Source organism: Meles meles, chromosome 5 (genome assembly GCF_922984935.1).
Source record: "Meles meles chromosome 5, mMelMel3.1 paternal haplotype, whole genome shotgun sequence".
In the NCBI taxonomy this organism is placed as follows: Eukaryota; Metazoa; Chordata; class Mammalia; order Carnivora; family Mustelidae; genus Meles; species Meles meles.
This window is the reverse complement of record NC_060070.1, coordinates 47,407,623-47,432,613: the sequence shown is the minus strand read 5'-3', so window position 1 is coordinate 47,432,613 and position 24,991 is coordinate 47,407,623. Positions and strand designations below refer to the sequence as shown.

The 24,991-nt window shown below is 40.0% G+C and overlaps 1 protein-coding gene across 2 annotated transcripts; it reads right to left on the bottom strand.

Moving 5' to 3' along the window:
- Positions 1-211: 211 nt before the first annotated feature.
- PGM3 (phosphoglucomutase 3) lies at positions 212-24,948 on the bottom strand. Of its 2 annotated transcripts, XM_046004206.1 has the most exons (14): positions 24,863-24,948; positions 24,033-24,203; positions 23,163-23,368; positions 20,758-20,942; positions 18,516-18,583; positions 13,130-13,263; positions 12,051-12,246; positions 9,269-9,426; positions 8,453-8,536; positions 6,073-6,171; positions 4,518-4,631; positions 3,391-3,513; positions 1,824-1,997; positions 212-646 (listed from the first exon to the last, which is right to left on the bottom strand). In XM_046004206.1, the coding sequence occupies exons 3-14, from the start codon at positions 23,364-23,366 to the stop codon at positions 557-559; spliced, it is 1,629 nt and encodes a 542-aa protein (XP_045860162.1). In that variant the 5' UTR covers positions 23,367-23,368; positions 24,033-24,203; positions 24,863-24,948; the 3' UTR covers positions 212-556. The 2 variants fall into 2 exon arrangements, with proteins under 2 accessions (XP_045860162.1, XP_045860163.1); XM_046004207.1 differs by lacking the exon at positions 24,033-24,203.
- Between the last annotated feature and the right edge of the window lie 43 nt (positions 24,949-24,991).

The window sequence follows — 24,991 nt, the reverse complement described above, 5'->3', positions numbered from 1 at the left end:
CCAAATGTAGCATGAGCACCTCAACCTCCGTGCAGAGTAGAGACGCACAGTCTCCCTCTCACACCTCAGAACTCCTGGCGATGCTCCTCAAAGAGGTAAGTCATTTAAGAATCATCCTAAATTTTGCTGTGGAAGAACTGGTTGTGTTAAGTCTTCTCCACCCTCCCCATTCATATGAACAGTGGATTATGTAACAGCGATGGAAAAGGCATTCCCAGGAGCTGATAATGTTTAATTTTCCAGCAGCCCTCATGAATTTTCCTTGCATGTATTAGAAAGTTAACGACTGAAACACATAGCAAAGCCCAGGTACTTTACATTAGTGAGACTGAAATTGGGTAATTTTTAAAAACAAAATTTAACAAGTATAAGGCTTACCTATTTCTAAACAATTACTATGGTAGTGTTTAAGAAAAACAATCCATTCCAGAAGCAATCTAATAAGATACATTGTAAACATTTTGATTACAAATGTCTGAATCTGTCACAGTAACGGCAGTACTATTTTGTAAAAACTTTTTAAAAATCCCGTTTCTCGTGATCATAAAAACGGTCTTCAGAGACCTAGTTGGGGTGCTTCTCCAACTCCTCCAGCCAGCTGAAATACTGCCAGGCTCACTGCATGTGCGAGGCTATCCGCATTTTCCTGCAGATCACATGAAAGGAGATTAGATGGGCACTAGCATCTATCAGGTAAGTTGCAACTCTGAGGGAAGGGGAAGGAACTTCCTGATATTGTTTCACTAACATATTCAAATGAAATTTTTTTTTCAGTAACAAATTCCAAAACTCTTAGAAGATTGAGTTTTCTACTTGTTTAAGGCAGGTGAGTCCTTAACTGATTTTATAGTCTAATTTGGTCATCATTCTGAAACTCAGTAATTCAACCAAACCAACTCCTTAGAAGCAAGGCCACAACTGGCCTAAGATGTAAGTAATTGTTAAGATCCCAGATGGCCCAGGCTTCTGCCAAAAAGCTGCCAGCTCCCTTATAAAATGGCTCCGTCTGAGTGCCTGCTCAACCCACTCTATATTGCCTCTGCTATGCAAACACTGTTATCAAGGGTTTAAGATGCCAGTGTGTGAAGAGGGCAAATTTTAAAAATCCACACCGTGAGGTCTTTACCCTTATTTGGAGAATACCAGAGGCAATGCTGTTTAAAGGTAATTATTTTAGAAAACAAAAGTCCGGAGACAAAGGGGTGCCTCAGTGGCTCATCAGTTGAGAGTCTGACTCTTGGTTTCGATTCAGGTCACGCTCTCAGGGTTGGGAGATGGAGCCGCACACCCAGCTCCATGCGGATGCTGGTCTCTCACCCTCAGCTCCGCCCCCCAACTTGCGCACTCGCTTTCTCAAATAAAAAAACGTCCAAAGAGGAATTTTAATCAGCATATCTGATGGTACCAGTTAATTTAAACATGGACCTCAAAGCTGGTTGTTTCATAAAGCAGCACAATTGTGTTTTTAAAGGAGGGGGAAAAGGATAATCCACTTCAGGCAACATAAAGCAAACCAAGTCTCTGTTAGTTATTCATACCATAGTGAGAAATAGGGCATTTTCAGGAAGTCTGGAATAAATCAAAAGAAAAATATCTGGGAAAATAAAGTGGGTCTAATTTTGTTCAACTACTGATGAAAATAATTTTGTATTATTAATATGAACCTAAAAATCTGCATAAACAAATCTCAGACATTAAACCTTTAATTATCATAGTGATACTGTTACCACTATTAAAGTAGTTTTCTCTCCCGCTACCACCCCCACTCCCCATGTTGTCAGACTCTCACGGCACATTTTTTCAACAGAACTGTCCTAGCTTACCTGCGAGTCTGCTTCTGCATATACTCGGACTATATCTTCCGTACCAGAAGGCCGGACAAAAGCTCGAGAAAGCTTGTACTTCTTCACCAGGTCATTGATGGCCTCCTGTAGCCCCGGAGGTGTAACCACTTGTCTTTCAGCATCAGTGGTGCTAATAACTTGCCTGTCTGCAACCTATGCACAAACATTTCCTATTTATCACTGTATCACACTTCCTTGTAGAAGCCTGACCTCTTCAACACAATTCCTACCAAAAGACTGTGGCCATTTCATTTTAATAGTAACAGATCTACATTTCAGCTTATTGTACCCCCAGGTGCAACACTGACAAATAGTAAGGTACCAGTATAAGCATAGAATGTAACTGCATTGAAATTTTATGGGGCCCCTGGGTGGCTCAGTGGACTGAGCATCTGACTCTTGGTCTCAGCTCAGGTTGTGATCTCAAGGTCATGAGATCGAGTTCCGCATGAAGTTCTGCGTGGAGTCGGCTTGAGAGTCTCTCCTCCCTCTCCTCTGCCTTTCTACAAATTCACACACTAAAATCTTTTATAAAAAATTTTACAATTTTTAATTTCTGACAAAATAAGTTATTAATATCAGTTGTATAGCTTTTCTTCTATCTCTACAGTTACCACTAAAATAATGGCCAGTAAGTACTGTAGGACTTAAGCCACTGAATAAATAACCATAAGTATTTTAATAAAGTGGAAAGTAGCAACCTGTTATGTAAGAGGATCATGATAAAAATCACCTAAATATGCCAAAAACTAATCTGAACAATCAGTAGCCATTTGTGTGAACTTGGGCTTTGCTACCTCTGTCTTTCACAAATTCTGTTGGTGGATGTAGACACTGGTGTAAATCTGTGCAGACATTTATATGAAATGCCTTTAAAAAAAATTCTCTCCCTAGCCCACAGATCCTACTTTGCAACATCTAGCCCCAGGAAAGTACACAGGAACCAAGAATCATGCCAAGGAAATATTTTCATTTGAAATGATAGGCTATCAGGATTGCTTCAAAATAACAAGGGGGAGATGGAGAATGGTGAAGGACAACAGTTGAAATCTGTTGAAGCTGAGCCCATGAGGGTTTCATTATTTTGTTCTCCCCATTTACATGTTTTAAACTTTCCATAATAAAATCTTCATTATAAATAATATGTATCACTTTTTCTTTTTTTTTTTTTAAAGATTTTATTTATTTACTTGACAGAAAGAGATCACAAGTAGGCAGAGAGAGAGGGAAGCAGGCCCCCTGCTGAGCAGAGAGCCCGATGCTGGACTCGATCACAGGACCCTGAGATCATGACCTGAGCCAAAGGCAGCGGCTTAACCCACTGAGCCACCCAGGCGCCCCTGTATCACTTTTTCTTAAAGTTTGTAAAGTGACTATGTCTCAAACAATTGAAGATGTGAGAAAATAACATGATATAAGGCATTTTCTATGCAATATATGTACACAATGAAATGTGAAACAAAGGAAATATTTCTATATAGAGCTTGGAGAGAATTTATTTTAGTTAAAGTTCAGAAAAGAAGTAATTTTAAAATCTCGCTCCCACCTTAACTTTGAGCTGTCTGTTTGGGAGATCCGTATAAAGAGCATCCCACTGCTGTACAGTCAAGCCCTTCAGGATCAAGACTGCCTCGATCACCAGCATGTCAGAAATAGCATCACCAGCTGCCTACAAGACACAATGGAAGAAAGTACTTTAACACTAGCAAAGCTTAGATATGAATGCTCTGTCTTAGACAACCAATCACAGTATCCTGTGCTTCCTTCCTGCCCCCACACAGGATTATTAAACTGGAGTGGACGGAAAAATGAAAAGGGAATGGAAGGCCATAATGAGTTACACCAAAGAACGCTGAAACTAGCTCTTGAGACACTTGCCTCTCATCTTCCTCATTGTAAATTAGACTGGATAACTCTTAAAGTTCCAGCATTAACATTCTATGACTCAGATTTTCCTTTATGACTAGATCCCTTGAGATACCATACCATGACGACAGAAGGCATCATGGGGGTAAAGTGGTGTAGACACACCTGAAGATGGATCCATACTCTTCCCTTAGTAGCTCTGAGCCCTTGATTTCTTCATTTATGAAATGGGAATTATAATAACCCACCTCCCTCTGTTATTGCAAGGATAAGACAACAAGGTATGTCAACTGCCTCGTATGTGCAAGATAAATATTAGTTACATCACTTCCTCGTCCTACTCTTTGTTCTTCCACTGCCGTATTGTAGACTCTAATCTCAATGATGCAACACATATACAGAGAGCCTCGAGAGCTGACTTGACTCTAGGTAGAAGCAACTCCTTATAATTTTCATCATAAAACATAGGAGGAAGGAAGCACATCAATGTTCTATCACCACATTTCAGTGTGAATCTCAACTATGTATACCACTGTGGCAAGGAAGCTGCCAGAACTTTTGCTACTTTAATTATTTTCAGGTGCACCTAGGTGTCTCAGTTAACATCTGACTTCCCCTGAGGTCATGATATCAGGATCCTGGGATTAGGCTCCCTGCTTCCTGGGAGTCTGCTGCTCCCTCTGCCCTTTCCCCCATCGATCTCGCTCTAACAAAATCTTTAAAAAAAATTTATACAGCATACTATTCTGTCTTCTGAATAATCTAAAAATAGCCAGGAGCCTGCCACCCCCCCTTCCCAGCTCTGACCTGGTTAATCAAGTCAATAACATTTTCAAGCATCTTAGCAGCTTTCCTTTTCTTATCTTCTAATTCTCTTGCTAGTTGTTTTATCTTTGTTTCAGCAGCTTTACTAAACAGTACCTGTAATAAAAGCATAAAACACAAAATCACAAAACACTATCCATGCCCCAGGCATCCTAGCTAAACCATTTTGAAAAATCACAATGAATCTGGAAAAACTGAGGGGAAAAATAATGGTAGCCTTAGAATGAATGAAATTAAAAAGATCAAATCAGAACCCAAAAAGATACTACTGGGGGGGGGATTCATTTATAAATTACAAAACTGGTTATCAAAATTTAAAGAGCTGATTACAAAGAAAATACCACTGGCAGAGGCAAGGTACATAATGAGTTCATTGTGTTTGCCCCTTGGCCAGCTGCAGCCATCCTGTGCAACCAGATTTTTAAGCCTATCTGTATCCATTTTACTTGGAATAATATGTAATTCAACATAGGTAGTGCAGTTTTCTTATCCTAAAAATTTTAAGGGTATAAGCTAAGTAAAAGTAGAGGATCATCATATTTATCACATTATGGCAAATAGTACCAAGGATATTATATACATCATGCTCCTCAAGATTCCTGTCATTTTAAAATTCTTTGGCCATGATTTTAGTGCCTTCCAAGGCTCAATACTACAGTTGGCAGTTGATGGAAATAGATGTTTGTTAGTAAACTAAAATACACCCTGATCAGTTTTTGCCGGAACACAGCCATACCCACTCACTCACCTTACACCAGCAACAGAGACCTTATGGCCCAAAGATTAGAATATTTACTATCTGCCCTTTAAAATCCTGTATCAATCTCTGCATTAATTAGATCACTGAAGTTATATTTTAACTGCATTTCCGAAGAATTTGTTATTTTTCTTATGTTCAAGGCCCCAGAAGCCAGCTCGGAATTAAGGAGAAAAATAATCTGACCTAGATAACATTTCCTGTTGGCCATCTCCAATCCATTTATGAAATGAGCTGAGATATAAAAATGTTTTAAAAAAATCAACTTTATGAATATACTAAAAGCCACATAATAAATTCAAAATGGTGAATTTTAAGGTATGTGAACTATATCTCAAACTTTTTTAAACATTCTACCTACAAAATGCACCCTAAAAATTTTACATGCTTATTGCTAATTACATTCATTTCTAGTTGTTCATAACTTAATTCCCAAGCGTTCCAACACTTCAGTTCGCCACACCTACTGAATTTTCCTTTTACCACCTATGGCCAGTTCAAAGAAAAGATTTTAAACAATATGTAGATGATCTGCTTATAAAAAAAAGAACTGCATATTTTTAAAGAAACAGTGATCTTTGAGTATGAAGAGATGATTATCAATCTAAAAACCATTCTCACAACACATAGGAATATAGAAAGTTAACCAAATAATCCTACTCTACCATCACACCAATCATTTCAACAAAGGGGGATATAGCCTCTTACCATCCAGATACAGAATCCCCATCATTAAAAAGGTCCAGCTAAAGCTGGTTGTAGCTGATTAGGACGACTTACCGTTCCATGCCCATTTGCTTCGAAATAAACTCCAATGTCAAACTCTTGAGCCTTGTGGTGTAAATGTTTTACACCAGTTTTAGTACAATACACAGGTACCTATGACAGATATTTAAAAGGAAAGATAACAACAGTTATTCAAGGGCAAATGTTTATTATGTACCTACTCTCTAACAGGGAACAAACCTCCTGGAGCTTGCTACTGAGGCAGACAATTAAGCAATTAAATACAAAGTGGTGTTAGTATGGAGGAGAGAAGGCACTATAGAAGCCCACAGCCAAGGAAAAAGCAAGAGAGAGAGAGCCCCCTGATAAGATAATGAAAGATTATAAACGGGGGAGTGACATGATCTAACTGTAGAAAGCACAGCTACAGGAGAATGGCTTACAGTAGGGGTCTGCATGCTTTTACTACAAAGGGCCAGATGATAAGTATTTTAGGCTTTACAGACCACATGATCTGGGTCACAATGGCTCACTTCTGCCACTAGTATAAAAGCAACCACAGACAATACAGAAACAAATAAGCATCGCTGTATTCTAATAAAACTATAAACACGTGGCAGACTGGATTCGGTCCACAGGCCCTGTTTGCTATCCCCTGGCTTAGAACGTTCAAAGAGACTGATTAGGAGGTTTCTAGGACTAATCCCATTAAATTAGGGTGGTCAGACTAGCAACACTGGGCAGCCCCAGTCTTGGATGGATCTGAAAGAGAAGAGGGTTAAGACTGACAGTGGCACAACTGCAGAGGAGACCAAGATCAAGTGAGATCAGCATTTGACTGGATTTAAAAGACCTCAGGAAAGGCTAGAGCTCAAATTACTTCATCCATCCATAGGAGAATGGGCTGATGATTAACAGTTTCTACTGTGTTCAGTTTCTTAAACAGGGTAGCTTACCTATAAAAATTTTTTACGACAGAATGTAAGAAATTACTAAAACACGTAACCCAAGTACTGAGAATAATCCTTGTGACGAGCAGACAACTGGGCCAGTTGGAGGGCCAAATGTGTTTACTGGAACCTTATACTTAAATCGGGTCACAAACTCGCAGCCTCCAGAAATGTCTTATTTTGTGTGCCCATTTCTTTGGAATTTTGCATCAGTTGCCAAGACTTAAAAACTAAGAGGTTCACATAAAAATTCAGATTTTCAGCTTGTCTTCGAAGAATCTGACTAAAGGCAACAACAGCTGGCCTGGTGGGCACTGTTCCTAGTCCTTATCTCCCTGCTGCACTTCTTCACCTCACCTATCCAGATTCTATAAGAATCTGACCTTGCCAGTCTTGCTTTAAAAAAGAATGAAAAGGCAACAAAAACTAGTAAAATGCAGAAATTTGAAAAGGGATACACAAAAGTTGGAAAATACACTAACTAGTGAGAAAGAGTAAAGGCAAACATCTAATTGTGGCCATGGACCCTCTAACTTACTCATGGAGCAGGGGGTGTGGTATAGAGGACTGTTAGGGGCAAAAATCAGGTACAAAACTACCAATAGATTGTATCCTCAGACCAAACTTTCCCTGTGAGCCTGAAGAGGTCCCATCTCCGGGCTTGTCGTCCTCAGCAAGAATCTCCTACCCTCAATAACTAATCAAAGTCCTCACACTGTACTATCCCCGGGGTAACATCTAATTACCCAGCCTGCCTTCAGGAGTTAAGGTAGATTTAGCCAGAATCCTCTCGGACCCCGGATGACTGCTCAGTAACTTTCCATTTACCAGCACCCTCCCCCCTTGCTCCTTGGCTACAAAATCTCCACTTTTCCTTTTTGTATTAGAACTTGAACCCCAAAGCAAAAGTCCCTATGCCTACTGAATAGGCTCACTCCACAGGGCCATTTGTCCCATGGTTTCTCGTAAATGTGCCTGATAACTGTGGTGGCAATCAGTGTTTATTCCTTACCAAAAGAATAATAAAGGCTCTCATATCTCTGCAACAAGTAATTAAGTGGCTGGCTCCTAGCTCTAACAAATGGAAACTCTCAAGGGCCTGGGAGACAGGGGTGCTACCTTCCCTGAAGTTCACGTTTCCATGAGGGGACTCCATACCCTTATGGGAAACATTCCTGAGCTATGAAACTTGCTTAGCCTTTAAAAAGATTTACAGTCATTATAAAGGAGGCAGAGAAAGAATTTACGAGTTTTCTAAAAGAAATACTCTAAAAAAAGGGAGGCAGGAGGATCTCTCTTTTCACATCAGGGACCATTTTTTTCCTATTTTTGATTTCTACTTACCCTTAAATGGACAACAGCTCAGTTTCATGTATTACATTCATGTATAACAATCTATTCACTTACATAAGGGCATTGTTTTCCCCACAGAAATATCTGAGAATGTATTAAGAAGCTACCAGAAAATGGAAATGGTTCAATACCTTCATAACTTCTTCAAGATAGCGTGTTGAACTTCCATTTGCATACGCAGTTTGTACAACACCAATATTCAGACTTTCTCCAATCTAGATAAAAACAATGATAATTGCCTGGCCATCAAAGGTAAAGACACTAACTACAAAAGCAAACATATAATGAGCATTCTAAAGGATGACAAAATCATCACCCAGTTTCAGCTGTGTATTAGTTTATGCAATAAAATGCCTAAAATGAAAATTTACATGAATGTCAGAAAAAAAGCTAAAATACTTTTAGCTGAGCATTATTTAAATTCCGTTAAGAATCCTTTTCTAAAGAAGCTTGTAATTTCTTGCTCTCTCTCTCATTTTTTAAATAAAAATCTGTACTGTATTCTTAAAGTATACCTTTTCCCATATTATAATAATTACTTCTCATTACATTCTATACATAAAGCTGGCCTAAGATTTCCAAAAGAGCAAAACAGAATAAACCTGTCTCACATTATTACGCATATATATAACATAGTAAATACAGCTCTCAGAGGATGAGGTTTTCTGTTTAAACCTGAGGCTTTGGAGTGACGCTGGAACTCTCATTAAAGTCAGTTATGAGGAAACCAATGAAGCTTCAAATCGCAACTGCCAGTATAAGGAAGAAGAGTACTACCCTCAGGTTCCAAATGCCCCATGTTGAAGTGACTAAAATTACCATATCTTCTTGTATTTTCTGGCCACAAAGGTAAGGAACTTCTTAAGAATAGTGCCTCTGAGACATTCAAATGCCTGTTAGTCACCAGTTACTCTTGTTTTAAAGGGCAGTCAATCACTCCACCATACCTCCAACAGGAGCTCTTTAAGGAAACTGCTAATTAGTGTTGCTATCTTGTCTCCATCTATGAGATGAAAGTGACCATCTACATCAAGGTAGTAATAAACAATTCTGTCTGCATCTCCATCAAAGGAACAGCATCTTTCATTAGACTTCATTTCCATTCCTAGCACACAGAATTTTAAAATGCATTTCAGTCATAGAAATGGGAATAAACCTCCATATAAAAAGTTTTTCTCTTACATTAATAACAAGGGAAAAATATTTCACTAAAGTATGATCATAACTGGCCTTATGGTACTTAAAATTATCCTTCCAAAGAAAAGACAGTGTCTTCACCTTTAATCTTTAAATAGTATAAAGGTTTATTATTTGTTTTTATAGGGTAAATTCACAGCTAACTGGAAAAGAATTCTATGCTGAAACTTGATGTAATATTAGAATAAAATTCTGTTTTATAAGCTAGTTGGTTTGGCAAGACAGGTTCCCATATAGTTATTTTGAAAGCTACAGATATTTGTGAATGCAACTAACCTAGTACTATGATGTCCTTTACATATAAAAAATAACCAGCAATAGATGATGTGCTTTATTTCTACTAGAAGTGTTTTTTTTTAATTAGCATATAAGGTATTATTAGCCCCAAGGGTACAGGTCTGTGAATCGCCAGGTTTACACACTTCACAGCACTCACCATAGCACATACCCTCCCCAATGTCCATAACCCCACCACCCTCTCCCTACCACCCACCCTCAGCAACCCTCAGTTTCTCTTGTGAGATTAAGAGTCTCTTATGGTTTGTCTCCCTCCCAATCCCATTTATAGAAGTGGTTTTTATTTAATTCTAACAGAAGTGGTTTTTATTTGTTCACACCATCAGTAACAAGAAACATTGGTAACTAAGAGCAAAGAATTACAACCTGCAAGAGAAATATGGCTTGTGTAATTTACATAAAGTTATCAAAATCTCAGCAGCTGTCATGTCAAACTTATTAGAAAATTTTGCTGTTCCTTAGTCATGACAGCAGCAGGTGGACAAATCCAACAAGAGACTTCCGTGAGGAATACAAATATAACGCTGCCTATAGGGCATAATGCAAGCTTCAGGAAAGTGAGTGGGGCCTATTGCTTTTGTTCATACTATAGCTTTGTAATGTGGGGCCACCAAGTGCAACAGTCAAGAAAGAATTCTTGAGACATTTTAAAGTACAAAAGGCTGCTTTTATTATAGCAGGGAGAGGACCGATGACCAGAAAGAGCTGCACTGTGATTGTGAGGCATGGCTGATTATATACTTTTAAGTATGCAGCGGGGCCGGTATTGGGGGGTAGGGGGAGGCAGGGAAGATGATCACAGATAAGTTTCTAAAGAATTTCTGCATGCTTGCCTTCAGCTCAGGTCATGATCTCAGGGTCCTGGGATCGAGTCCCACATCGGGCTCTCTGCTCAACGGAGAGCCTGCTTCCCTTCCTCTCTCTCTGCCTGCCTCTCTTGTGATTTCTCTCTGTCAAATAAATAAATAAAATCTTTAAAAAAAAAAAAAAAGAATTTCTGCATGCTGAAAGTGAGGGTTACAGGACCTTGGCGATCTGGTTATTGTCAAGATAAGGTTGCTTTTAGTCTCTTAGTAAACATCAACATGAAGGCAGTCTTGAGTTTCTTGAGGTATGGCACACTCTGCATGTCTCAGGTATTAATGGGCTACAGTGTAAAGAGATTTAATTTTAGCTACATTTTTCTTGCCTTTGTTCTCATCCCTTTGTTCTCATCCCAGTGCCTAGAGCAAGGGAGAGGAAGAGCCCAATATTTACTGAATGGACAGAACCAAACTGTCAGTAAAGGTCAAAACAAGCAATTCAATGAAAAGGAGTTCAAACTGGTGGATTAAACTAAAAATTTAAGTGCTTACTACAGAGAGCAGAATAACATGACTGACAGAGGTGACTGGATGAGGTCTGTGGCGTTCTGAAGAATGCATGTCCTGTCCAAAGTGGGCAGGACCACTCCATGGCACTTGATGACTGCCATGTGAGCATGGACATGTTCTGATTTTGAGAAAAAGCCAGAGTTTTCAATATTTAAGACAATTAAACACACACAGCAGCCAAACAAAACACATTTGCAAGCCAAGCATGGCCCACCCATTAACAATTTAGTATCTGTAATGTAGTTAAATACAGAACACCTCTTAGTACAACTAAAGTCTACAGAACAGTTTTCCTCCTAATATACCAACTGTAGAAAACAGTGATTTTGCAGATAATTCTAATTAAGCAGAATTGCATTCCCTTTCCACAGTGCATCTAATTCAGATAAGCTAAAAATGCCACTTATTACTGCTGTCCTTTAGATCAGTAGTTCTCAAAATGGGGTCCCAGACCAGTACCATTAAGGAATGTTAGGCACCTGATAGAAATGTGAGTTCTTATCGTACCTAACTCCTACCTCAGACCTACAGAATCTGACATTCTAGAGCAGAGCCCAAGAATCTGTGCTAATAAGCCCTCCAAGTGATTCTCATGCGTGCTACCATTTTGAGAATCATGGCTCCAAAACACCAATTTCTGATTTTGCTTCCCCACTGCCCCCAGAGATTTCCTACACGTGGTAGGAGCCATGCACTTACCGGCAGGGAGCAGACCATGTTCTAAATGGCACTGCCAAGTAAGGAGACTCCCAGATGTCTCTAGCAGCAGCCAGGACTAGTTGCATGACTCCACTCACTTGGCCACCTCCATCTGGAAATCAGATTGGTTTCAAAGAGCTCTAAAAACAAATTTCTTACATACCCTGTGGAGGCTTCTGATGACTTTTAACAAAGTCAGCCCCACATAAATGGTTGAGTTTCCCTTTGGTCCCATCATTAAACAGCTGAACTGACAGCCCCTGGGCGATGTAGTGTTCCATTTCTCTCAGCTTCAGGGCCCCTATGCCATTTGCACAATCAACTTTAAGTGATCTATTTTCATCTCCACTGCAAGAAGCCTTAAAAGGAAAAGACACACAGAAGAAAAATCTCAAGTTATAAAAGAGTGAAACATAAAGCACATATAGGTATATGTAAACAATCTTCCATTGTTTCAGTTAACTTATCTGTTTTAACCTGGGAAACAACAGGGTACACACATTCAGGTGAAAATTGTAGAAAACCAAAGTAAAATTTAAAAACTTCAGTTTCACTGACTGAATAACTTATGGAAATGGAGCTTGTCAAAATTTAGCCTCAGTTAAGCAGGGTCACTTTAAAATACTACTACAGCCTGTACTACATGACAGGCGTTCAAATGGGGGAGAGTATATAGACAGAAGAGCAGAAAAACGCCTGTCATTCTCTTCACAACGCATAATACCACTGGTCATGTCTGGGTTTTTCCTTGTCAGTCTCCTCTCTGGCCCATCCTCACTTCAGAATATAAACTCTATGAGAACAAGGGCTTTGTTTTGGTTAACAACATGCACTCAGTATTTGCTGGTCAAATTAATTATGACCCCCAAATCTCAACCAGGTTTAAGAAGCTAATCGACCCAGAGGAAAATCTTTCTCAGCAGTGAACACCTCAGATGTCACAGTGCCAACAGCACCTAGTATTAAACCTACAAGAAAATGCATCTGAATGAGTATTTATGAAACCGCAAGAACCCCGTGTTTTCTCTCCCAATGATCTCAGAATGTACTATATGCCTTGCCAAGTAAATGCCAACAGACATTCAGCAGGATACAAGGGTCAAACCTTGTGGGGCCCTAGAAAGAAAGGAAAATACACCATATTTTTGCAAAAAGAAACAGTGACAAACTAAGCTAAATTATTCAGCAGATGTTATTTTAAGCATTTGCTTAAACGCTAAACCACATTCAAGAGATTTTCACCTGTTTGGTAAGCTCCATAAAAGCTTTAGAGAGTTTCTCATAGTAACCTTCTATGGTTGCCTTTCCATATTGGCCACCAGTATTTCGACAGTACACCATGTAGTGCAGCTGGGGTGTTGTTAACAAGCCATAATCTGTCAGAGGAATACAAAAAGCAATTTGTCACATTTCTTAATTAACAAACAAAAAAGATTAAATGGATTCATACCATATGAATTTGACCCATCTTTAAAAAAAGACATCTCAGAAAACTAAAATGCTAATTTCCAAACTATTCAGAAATATGCATAAATATCCACTGAAATCATTACAACTAACTGTTACATTATGATGTTGTGATTTATAGTAAGAAATAGAGAATTGGTCTTTGTCTCCATTCCTGGAAGGGCTTCTAAACCCTTAGAATTTCTAAGTGATGAGAGCAAGGAATTAACTGTCTTTTGTTATGCTAATGAAATGACAAAGAAGGCTCCCAGAGCCCCCTAAGATGGGGCTGGTTGCCTGGGAAACCAACCAAGTGATTACAGAGAGTTGGAACTTTAAACCTCTCCCTTATTTCTGGGTTCCTTGCCACTCCAGGGAGAGAAAAGAAGGGCTAGAGACTGCGTTCAAATAGCAACAGCCAATCACTTATTGGATGTCTATGTAATAAAGCCTCCGTAAAAAAAACAAAAGGCTGGGGTTTGGCTTGTAAATGTGCGCAGACTGGGGAAAGTGGTTGCCCAGATAGCAAGGAAGCTCCATGCCCCTTCCCGCATACCTTGCCCTTTGCAGCTCTTCCAACTGGCTGCTCCTGAGTGCTATCCTTTATAATACACTGCTAATCTAGTAAGTAAAATGTTTCTCTCAGTTCTGCCAGCACTTTAGCAAATTAATCAAACCAAGGAGGAGGTTGGTGTCAGAAGCCCAGGTGACTGAATTCTGAAATGGGGGGAGGGGAGGAGACTTGTGGCACTGAGCCCTTTACCTGTGAGATCTGAACCTACCCTCTAGGTAGATAATGTCAGAGAATTAAGTTTATTGGTAGTTAGAAAAACACAACATTGGACATATACTCAAGTCCAGATAAAATATGAACTACTACTGATGACAAAAAAAATAATCATTTAGGAGCGCCTGGGTGGCTCTGTAGTTAAGCGTCTGCCTTCAGCTCAGGTCATGATCCCAGGGCCCTGGGATAGAGCCTCGCATCGGGCTCCCTGCTCTATGGGAAGCCTGCTTCTCCCTCTCCCACTCCCCCTGCTTGTGTGCTCTCTCTGTCTCTGTCAAATAAACAAATAAAATCTTAAAAAAAAAAATCATTTTAATATGGGCAGGTAACATAAAAGTAGAGCAATACAGGAAAATAACTGAGTTCTATTTCCAATAACAACTGCGTAATTCAGATGAACCCTCCTCCTGAAAACCACCAAAACCGCTAGATAAAAGAACTATCTCTTTTTTAAAAAGCACTGCTGAGCCTATAAGTTATAGAGGACTAAGGCCAACATGTCTGTGAAGAGAGGAACTCCAAAATTTGAGTGCTGGGAACCCAGTTTTGCTCTGAAACCGTAAATTAACCTACTGCTTTTGGACAAAAATCTGTGCTGACCCAAGATGGGAAGGTAACCCAGTTAGAAGACCAGCCCCTCATGAAGTTGAAGCCTCAAAGAACTATTCTTCAGTGCAAGGCTGAGTCAGAAGGGAATTAGCTCCAGGTGCCCACTCCTAAGAGATTTGTCTTGACACGAAGAAGAGCAGGAGATAATCCATCCCTGAAGGGCTGTCACTAGATAGGCCTCCCCTGGATTTCTAGCCTAAATCACATAACCACAGGGGTCCAGGAGAACTCCATTATCAAAGCAACTTGTCATCCACCAGTCAGGTAGCACCCCCAGCCACCCAAGCAAATGCAGTAACCAAACTTTGCCACAGAAATAGGCCTTCACCATAAACCTCAAAAGTGTTCCACAAATAATTTCCCAATAAAAACAAGCAGCTTATAGTCAAAAATAGCAAACCACACAAGAAAAGCACCAAAAGCAAAAGCAAGAAACAGGAGAAATAGTGGAGATGAACCAATATTTAATGAATATTCAGTAACTAAACCCATCAGAGGTCTTCAAAGTCAAGCACAAGAGTTTGGACTATAGACAAAAAGTCAAGCTACTGAGCCCTGCAGGTATACAACAGAAACGGTATTTATGAAGGCAATTATGGCTCTGATACAAGGATCGCATAAGAGGAGGAGGAGGAGCTCAAAAAAGTAGATCAGCTACTTAACCTAATTTAGTGGAGGTGTATAAGGAGAGGAAAACAATATTCCAAAAGACTCACTCAAGGATGGAACGAAAGGATTTTATGACCAACATCAACATTAGCAAATAAACATTTACTCAATAAATTTTTACTCAAAGAAAAAATGACTGTTACGGGGTTAACTCATCTGTTCCACCTATCAACCCAAAAACCAAGAAGCCACTCTTCACAGCTCTAGCCTCATCAAGTATCACAATATCTTTTCAAGTCACTACTAATTTCAAACTTTTCCATTCTCTTGCTATCACTTTTTTTTTTCTGTCATCACTCTTAAATAAACTGTTGTACAGTCTCTTTTCCTTAGAACCTTCCTATCTCTCTACACAAAAGTCAGAGTGAAAAGCCAGAGTGACTAACTTAAAATGGAAATGTGATCATATTCCCATGCATAAAACCCTTCCATGGAGTTCCTATGCATTTGAATTAAAACCCAAATCTTAACCACAACTCACAAGGCTTCGGATGTTATGACCCATGTTATGATCCCTAACCTTATCTACGAGCTTCCCCCATCCTCCTTTTGCTGTGGCTACATTGACGTTTCATTTCCTCAAGTACACTAAGCTGAAGGGAGAAATGATGGAAAGATTAAAAATTTAAAATTTACTCTCAAATTTTTATAGACTAAAACATTAAAAAAGTGATGGTATAGTTTTAGGCCAGGTGAAGCTGGGGTAAGGGCAGATCACCTAAGTGGAGCCCTCACTCAGACCAGTGCTTTACAAATTGCAGACCTTAACTCCTGAGGGGTCATGGAAACCACTTAGTGAGACACAACCAGCAGTTTTGCATTTTTTTTTTTTTAATAACACAGATGAACGCATGTCATGCAGTGTGGGTATTATTTTTTGATACTTTTGTGTCAGTTATTCATACAAGTACACATACACACATGATACAAAATGGGTTTCTTACTCTAAGTTGTGAGTGGCCTGAAATAAACTCCCTGGAGCGTTGTACATAGCAGGCAGTCAAAAATGTTTGATAAGCTAATAAATGAAAAGTTAAACTATACATAGCTGGAGCTTTGGCTGTAAAGATGATCATGCAGAAAACAAGCAGAATGGAGAGAGAAATAAGGAACACCCATATGGAGAGTGAATCCACATAGAAGACCGATAAGGAATAGTGGCCAAGGAAGTAGAAGCTTCAAGAAAGAAAGGAAGAGGGGGGCGCCTGGGTGGCTCAGTGGGTTAAACCTCTGCCTTCGGCTCAGGTCATGATCTCAGGGTCGTGGGATCGAGCCCCGCATCAGGCTCTCTGCTCAGCAGGGAGCCTGCTTCCTACTCTCTCTCTCTCTGCCTACCTCTCTGCCTACTTGTGATCTCTTTCTGTCAAATAAATAAATAAAAAGAAAGAAAGGAAGAGGCCACAGTGTGGAGAGTTATAAGACAGCAACTGGAAAACTTCAAAATATAAATTCTGAAAGTAATTTTTTAGGTCACAGATCCCTCTGAGTATCTGACAAAAGCCAACGACTCTTCTCCCTAGGAAAATACATGCACCAGTAACACTCCGCACCCTGTATCAAGAAGTCAGCCAGGTCCCTGCAGCTTAACCACACATTTTCCAGGGAGCCCAGGCCCCAGGCTAAGAATCGCCACTTTATAAAAGCCACTGGATTTGGCAGTTAGAATTCAGGTGAGTGCTGAGAGAGATACTTCACTGAAGGGACAAGGATGGAGACTGCCTACAGTGGGTTAAGTAATGACTAGAAAAGCAGAGAAGTAAGCCAGGAGAGCTTTTGGAAGAGGCCAAATTAACTATGAAAAGAAGAGTACAGGGGAAGTGGAAAAGAGGTTAAAAAGGTCTTTAAATGAGAAAATAGGGAGATAATAGGGAAATTCACCTCCAAGCAAAATGGAGTCACTGCATTTATAAGGGGCATGACCGGTGAGAGAAGAGAATTTTAGTCTCTTTTCTGTCATGTAATTCTTCATTGGATAAAATAAAACTACCTGCCAAAACTTAAAATCAGATTATGTAAGTAGGCCAAAGATATTTTCCACCATCTGACAGGTAAACAGCTGAGTCCACATGTGATCAGCTATTTGGCACTATACGATATTGACAAAAGCTCCCCCGAATGAACATCTTCAAGTAACTTCAAAGGTTTTTATATCAGGAATTTGGCCTTACTATAGTAAGGTAAGATCAGTATTTCTTACATATAATCTCATAGCTAAAGCAAAATATGCACATCCAGAAAATTTTTTTAACTTTTAAACTTAAAAAGCTAGTATTTTATACCTAGAAGTTCATTTTTAAAAAATATTTTTTTTTTGAGAGAAAGAGGGAGAGATTGGCAGGCGAGAATTCTACCACTGAACCACCCATGCAAGAGGGAGAGATTGAATGCATGTGCAAATGGGGGGAAGGGCAAAGGAAGAGAATCTTTTTTTTTTTTTAAGATTTTTTTTTCTTTTTTTTTTTTTCCCATTTTATTTATTTTTTCAGCGTAACAGTATTCATTCTTTTTGCACAACACCCAGTGCTCCATGCAAAACGTGCCCTCCCCATTACCCACCACCTGTTCCCCCAACCTCCCACCCCTGACCCTTCAAAACCCTCAGGTTGTTTTTCAGAGTCCATAGTCTCTTATGGTTCGCCTCCCCTTCCAAATTTTTTTTTTTTAATAAACATATTATTTTTTTACTCAACGGAGAGAGATCACAAGTAGGCAGAGAGGCAGACAGAGAGAGGGAGGAAGCAGGCTCCCTGCTGAGCACAGAGCCCAATGTGGGGCTAGATCCCAGGACCACGAGATCAAGACCTGAGCTGAAGGCAGAGGCCTAACCCACTGAGCCACCCAGGCGCCCCAGGAAGAGAATCTTTAAGCAGACTCCTCAGCAAGTATGGAGCCCAATAAGGGGCTCTGTCCCAGGACCCATGAGATCATAACCTGAGCTGAAAACAAGAGTCTGACACTTAACTGACTGAGCCACCCAGGTGCCCCTGTACCTGGAAGTTCATTTTTTTTATCTGTACTTTCAAACTTTCCTAAAATAAACGGTACTACTTTTACAGCTTTCTTAAAAATTTTTAAAGTTTTTTAAAGGTTAATTTACAACTCGGGATAGCTACATACCATGGAATTGACCTTCTAAAACAGTCACACCATCTATTACAGACTGTGAAAGTTTCTCGCTGCTGGGCCTAGAAAAGAAAAGGAAGAAAATAACACATCCCATCCTGAAACCAAGAGATGCTAGGTCTGAAAGCAAATACAGAAATTATGTGCTACAAATATCAGGATAATAGGTTCACCGTATCTGAGCTGAAACCTGCAAAGTTTGAAAACTCTGCAAAGATAATACAGGTAGAGTATTAGCATTTTCCAGCAGCCTTTTACAATACATTTCTTGGAGTATGACTTTCAAATGAATTTAGAGAACAAATATAAAAATACATTAATTATGCCACACTCAGAAACCTTTTCAAGTTTGACTGTAACATATACATTATCTAAAAACATAGCAATAAATACTGAATGTGAACACGTCATAAAATGCAGTACTGGGTATTAAACTACCAAGGATATAGAACTTATTTTTTATTTGAAAAAATCAGAACAAATTATCTGCCTGAAAATAAAGGAGATAATTATAACTGTCTTGTAGAAAACGATGTTCTAGATCATTTAAACTAGTTATCTAGATCATTTAAACCAGTTAATTGGTAAGAGGCAATTACATGTGGGATGGCTTTACCATGGGATAATAATTTGTTTCAGAACATAAGTCACTAGGCTACTTCTGATACCTATAAATCCACAATTAATGGTATTTAGAAATCTCTCTGGTAACACGTTAAGGATAAAATACCAGACATGATCCTAATGTCCTATCATTAAGACTCTCACTAGAAATTTCCTTTAGAAAGATACTCTGGCTAAAATGAGATCCTACAGTAAATCTTGAAACAGAATCCTTCTGTTCAAAGTACACTTTTAATCTAACATTTTACAGTATCTTTTTGTAAAGGAAGACAAAAGCTGCCAAATATGGCAAGCAATCCCCTCCTGTCTATGGTTTTGCTGGCCATGGTCTGTTACCTGAGATCAGCTGTAGTCCAGAAGCAGATGATTCACCTTCTGACATACTGTCAGGTCAACAGGAGCCTAACACTACATCACAATGCGTACATCACATCCTCTCTCATACACGCATTTTTATCATCCCACATCATCACAAGAAAGAGAAGGGGCAGTACAGTACAATAAGATATTTTGAAAGAGAGACTACACTCACAACTTTATTATAGTATGTTGTTACATTGCTTTTATTATTATTTATTGTTGATCTCCTGTGCTTAACTTATAAATTAATCTTTATCATAGGGGCACGTGGGTGGCTCTGTTAAGCATCTGACTCTCGATTTTAGCTCAGGTTATGATCGCAGGGTCGTGAGATCAAGCCCCGCCTAAGGTAAGGCTCAGCACTGGGTGCAGAGTCTGCCTGGGATTCTCTCTCCCCTGGCTACTCCCCCAATTCGTGCGCGCTCTAAAATAAATGAAGAAGATCTTTAAAAAAATTAATCTTCATCAAATTGTAGAGAAAAACATGATAGAGTTCAGTACTATCCATGGTTTCAGGCATACATTGGGGGTCTTGCAATGTATTCCCTGCAAATAAGGGGGGGGACTACTATATGTAGAAATAAAATATTCCTGTTGTTATCAAGATTTATTTATTTGACAGAGAGAGAGAGAGCAAGAGAGGGAACACAAGCAGGGGGAATGGAAGAGGGAGAAGCAGGCTTCAAACTGAGAGGGAAGCCCGATCCCTCCATCCCAGGATCCTGGGATCATGACCCGAGCCACCCAGGCGCCCCTAGAAATAATATATTGTTTTCCAGTAAACTCCAGCATGGGAAAATGATATAAATATATGAACCAACAATAATGCAGATTATGAGATGAATCTATAAATATTAAATTACAAACAAGTGTTCTTCCTCTGTAGGAATAAATAGTAAATCTCCAGAAGTAAAGGGGTGGGAGACGTACGTTAAGTACTTTTCTCAGGTCAGAAATAGGTATTTTCATACACTATCTTATGTAATCTTCACAAAAGCTCTGTGTTGGGCTTTAACATCAACGTTTTAGAGATGGGCATATGGAAGCTCCAAACATGAGGTAACCTATCCAACTATACAGTGTTAGAGCGGATTAGCTCCTACATCCTACTAAAAACAGAAAGGCCAAGTAGGTAGAGGAGCCTCTTAGGGGAGTTCCACTTAATTCTTTCAGTTTATCATGAATATTAAAATTAACGCAATCACTTAGGTCCAGTTCCCAAAGCTGCTTTCACCAGTAATGTGATGGTCACCTGGTATCTCTACCAATCACTACGAAGGCATCTTGTTGCAGATCCACGGCTGCTTTCACAATGATGTCCATCAACACTCTTGGCATGTCTTCTTCTTCAGCATTTGCCAAACAGGTAGCATGTTCCTCCCAGGATGGTGCCAACATTTCACCCAAAGGATCAACCAATTTTACCCCATTGTCTTCCTTAAAAGAAAAGCAAACAATAAGCCATTTGTGCATATTCACAAGGGAGAGTTGAGGAAGTAAACTCAAGCTGTTTTCCCCTAAATAAGACACTGATGTCTGAGTGGCTTCACCTGTGACGGTATGGCATGCCAGGCACTGGACTAGGTGTTTTTTATAAATCCTCATAACAAACATCAATCTTACTAATAATCCTATTTTTATTCCAATCTTACTTTGAAAAAAACAGAGATTCAGAGCAAGTAATCTGTTTATGTTCATACAGCTAGTAAGTGTCAGTGCTGGTATTAAAACACCAAGTCTGTATTACTCTTAAACCCACTAGTCACTATGCTACACGAGTTTTTTTAAAAAGGCTGTCATCTGTGAATTGACCATCAATTACATACCAGGGCACTAACAGAGCGGAATGAGGGCACCAAGAGAGTCTCCTCATTATGAGCCTGGACTCTTTAAGAACATACTGGCAATGTCTCAAATAGTGGGTGAAAGAAGCTGAAAACTAACTCCCAATTCTGTTCTGCTCAAATTTTGGGGACAAAATAAAGTGTAGTTCAGAATGAATGTCAACCGAAGGAAACAGTTCAGTATTGTTTTAAGAAGTACTTCTAGAACTGCAATAAATAGAGGCTTCAGCCCACAAGTCATTAATTGTAGTGATTTAGACATTCACACACACATTTATAATGATCCACATTTACAAGCTGGAGTGGGAGGAAGAGGAGGTTATAATCCTTCACAGACTTACACAGCTTTAATTTGCTGCTGATTTAGCTACAAAGTCTCATGTTCCTGCCATCAAACAGAGGCGTTATTCAAACCGCATATTAGTGAGCTATAGGCAGTATATAATAAAACAGTTAAACTGTGTCAAAAATAATATTTTGCTTTAAAAAAAAAAAAAAAAGGGAGTGCCTGGGTGGCTCAGTCCGTTGAGGGTCCAACCCTTGTTTCTGCTCAGATCATGATCTCAGGGTCATGGGATCAGGATCAAGCCCCACATCAGGCTCTGCATTCAGCAGGGAGTCTGCTTAAGATTCTGTCCCTCTCTCTCTCTGCCTCTCCCCAGCTTGCACACTTCTCTCTCTTGAAAAAAAAAAAAGTAATTGTCATAACACTAGAACCAAAATAAACTGCCACCTGTTTGGCTGTTCATTCATAACAGTAAACTCTTCCTTACTATTCCCTAACTACAGAAAACGGGTCTGGGGCGCCTGGATGGTTCCATCGGGTAAGCAGCTGCCTTCGGCTCAGGGTCCTGAGATGAAGTCCCACACTGGGCTCCCTGCTCAGTGAGGGGAGTCTGCTTCTCCCTTTCCCTCTGCTGCAACCCCTTCTTGTGCTCTCTCAAATGAATAACTAAAATCTTTTAAAAATGAAAAAGAAAACCAGTCTAAAAAATTTTCAAAATGCACTAAATCTTTTTAAATATTTGCCCTTCCCCTCACTTTGGCTCCAATCTCTCTAATCCCTACTAAATTAACACAAGTAACACTTCTTGTTACTGACACTGTCTCAATACAACTAACTTGGAAGGACATTCTGTTATTTAATATGGACACAGTCCAAGAAATGACTCTCATTTTATTCTCTCCACACCCTCTACAGTCATGAGTTAAATGACCACTCATCAAGAAAAAGCCATTTCAGGGGCGCCTGAGCGGCTCAGTCATTTAAATGTCCGACACTTGATTTCAGCTCAGGTTGTGTGTGGTCTCAAGGTTGAGAGATCCAGCCTGGTGTCATGCTCTGCCATTAGTGATGAGTCTGCTTGGGATTCTCCCTCTCCCTCTGCTCCTCCCCTTGCATGTACTCTCTCTCTCTAAAATAAATTAATCTTTAAGAAAAAGCCATTTCAGGGGTGCCTGGGTGGCTCAGTCATTAGGCATCTGCCTTTGGCTCAGGTCATGATCCCAGGGTCCCGGGATCAAGCCTGGCATCAGGCTCCCTGTTCAGCAGAAAGCCTGCTTCTCCCTCTCCCACTCCCCTTGCTTGTGTTCCCTCCCTCGCTATCACTCTCTCTGTGTCAAATAAATAAATAAAATCTTAAAAAAACAAAAAAGAAAAAGAAAAAAGAAAAAGCCATTTCAAATCCAAAGGCACATACTGAGTAGACATATTCCTAGAATTAGATTTTGTACTTTGAGTCAAAGTGCTCAGACACTAAGATGGTGTTCTTGTAAATAAAGGTTTGCTTTATAACAGCACTAAAGGCATTACCTCAGGATTATGTGATGCGGTTACCATGACTCCTATTGTAGACTTGGTCTGTTTTGACCTCAGGACAGCTAACAATCCCATGCGAAACATGACATGATCAAGATGTTCTGCTTTTGTTCGAAAACCAGCAGTCCCATATTGAAGAACAAGTCCACTGGGCTTGGCATGTAATGCTGAGTGTTCTTTTACAGCATCTAAATCCATGTCTACAAAATTAAGGAATATTTTTTAGCAAAAGAAATCTTTACAAGACCATTTGCTTCAACAACTGTCACCCTAAACTAATAGGTCTGCCCTGTTCTGAAACCCCACAAAAATTTTTTTGAGAAAGAAAACAATGGTACAATAAAGTCCTAGACATAGGCATTACCTAGAAGATCCTGCCCAACTTCTATCATTCACTCTAGGGCAGATGGCAATCGCCCCAGTTCATCTCTCATTTTGGCTCCAGGGCTATTCCTGGACACAGGGTAAATTTAAAATGGTCCACTCTCAAGTAAAATGAAAATTCCACACATAGACTCCTACACAATCAAAAACTACCTCATTTCACAAATGGAAAAACTTAAGCTGGGACCTCAAATAACTAAATTTACATGGGTAGCTAGTGAAAAATGGGGCCTAAGGTTATACTGTCAAAAGGACTGGGACTATATATCCAAAATATCTAGGAAATATGTTGGTTCTTCTGTTATTCTTCCCAGACCACACACAGACACATACGCCCAAAGGAAAAGTGAAGGGCAAAAGCGTCCTCTCCGAGACTACCCAGACCTCCCAATATACCTCGCAGTGGATTTTTCTATTTTCGTAAGGTAGGATCAGGACACCCTTCTAAATTAAGCTCTGAAAGCAACATCTTCCTTTTACCTTTAATTGGCTCCTAGCCCACTATTAATTCCTTCTCTGGGATACTCCAATTTTAAGTGGCACTTGGGGGTTTCCAACCTCAGCTGTATGTACTTCTTGGATCAGTCCCATTCCCAATTAGCCCAGGGATGAGCACCAGTCCTATCTCGTTTTCTTCATTTTCCTTCGTTGCTTCAGTGAACAAAAGTTAAAGGAAATGGTGAAAAATTTTTGCTTTTGTCCAGCTAGAAAAAAATGGTATTCAGCAAGCTCATTTAGTTTGGTCCAAAGTGATCAAATCTCTTTCACAAATATCAATACACTTTGTTTAGAAACTGACCATTCGGCAATATATCATGATTACTCATAAGGGCGTAAACCAGTCCTGTAAAATCTAGAAAAAAAAATTTTTTTTAAATAAAAATGATAAAACGCTTCCACCCCTCAAAGCGTCTTCGGTCCTAAAACTACATTCAGTGAGTGCGCGAATACTTTTATTCAAAGCACTTAAAAGCCCAAACAGTGACTACTCTAAAAAAGTGGAGAGCATCCCCCTTCCTCCATTCAATTATCAACCGCTTGTTTGTTCCGCTTCCCTTCCAGCCCCCAAATGGCCGCACCTTTCCCTACTCTCAACCCTGAGCCACCACCTCCCGCCCCAGGTCTCGGGGCCAGAACACCCAGCACGAGACCCTCCGCCCGCTCTGAAAGCGCAGGGCGGCGCGTCCCGCGCGCGGTCCGCGGGTCAGTCCGCTAGCCTGCCCACTAGCCTACCCGCGGCCCATCGGTAGGCCGAACCCCTACCGACTGGAAAGTCCGTTCCAGTCGCCTAGCCTAAGGGCCCCACTCACCTCTGCCAGAAGATAACCCCCTCACCTTCACCTCACCGAACAACTAATCCGCGGCGGCACCTCCTACCTACTGAAGCTCTCCGAAGCCGCAGACGTGGCCCTGCGTGTCTTCCGGTCCATAGCCGCGCC

Excerpts from the sequence above, each read along its gene's own strand:
- PGM3 (XM_046004206.1), bottom strand. The coding sequence starts at position 23,366 with ATGGATTTAGATGCTGTAAAAGAACACTCAGCATTACATGCCAAGCCC. Across the intron at positions 18,584-20,757 it reads GTGATTGGTAGAGATACCAG|GCCCAGCAGCGAGAAACTTT; the intron begins GTGACCATCACA and ends TTTCTTTTCTAG. Across the intron at positions 9,427-12,050 it reads TCATCAGAAGCCTCCACAGG|GAATGGAAATGAAGTCTAAT; the intron begins GTATGTAAGAAA and ends TCTGTGTGCTAG.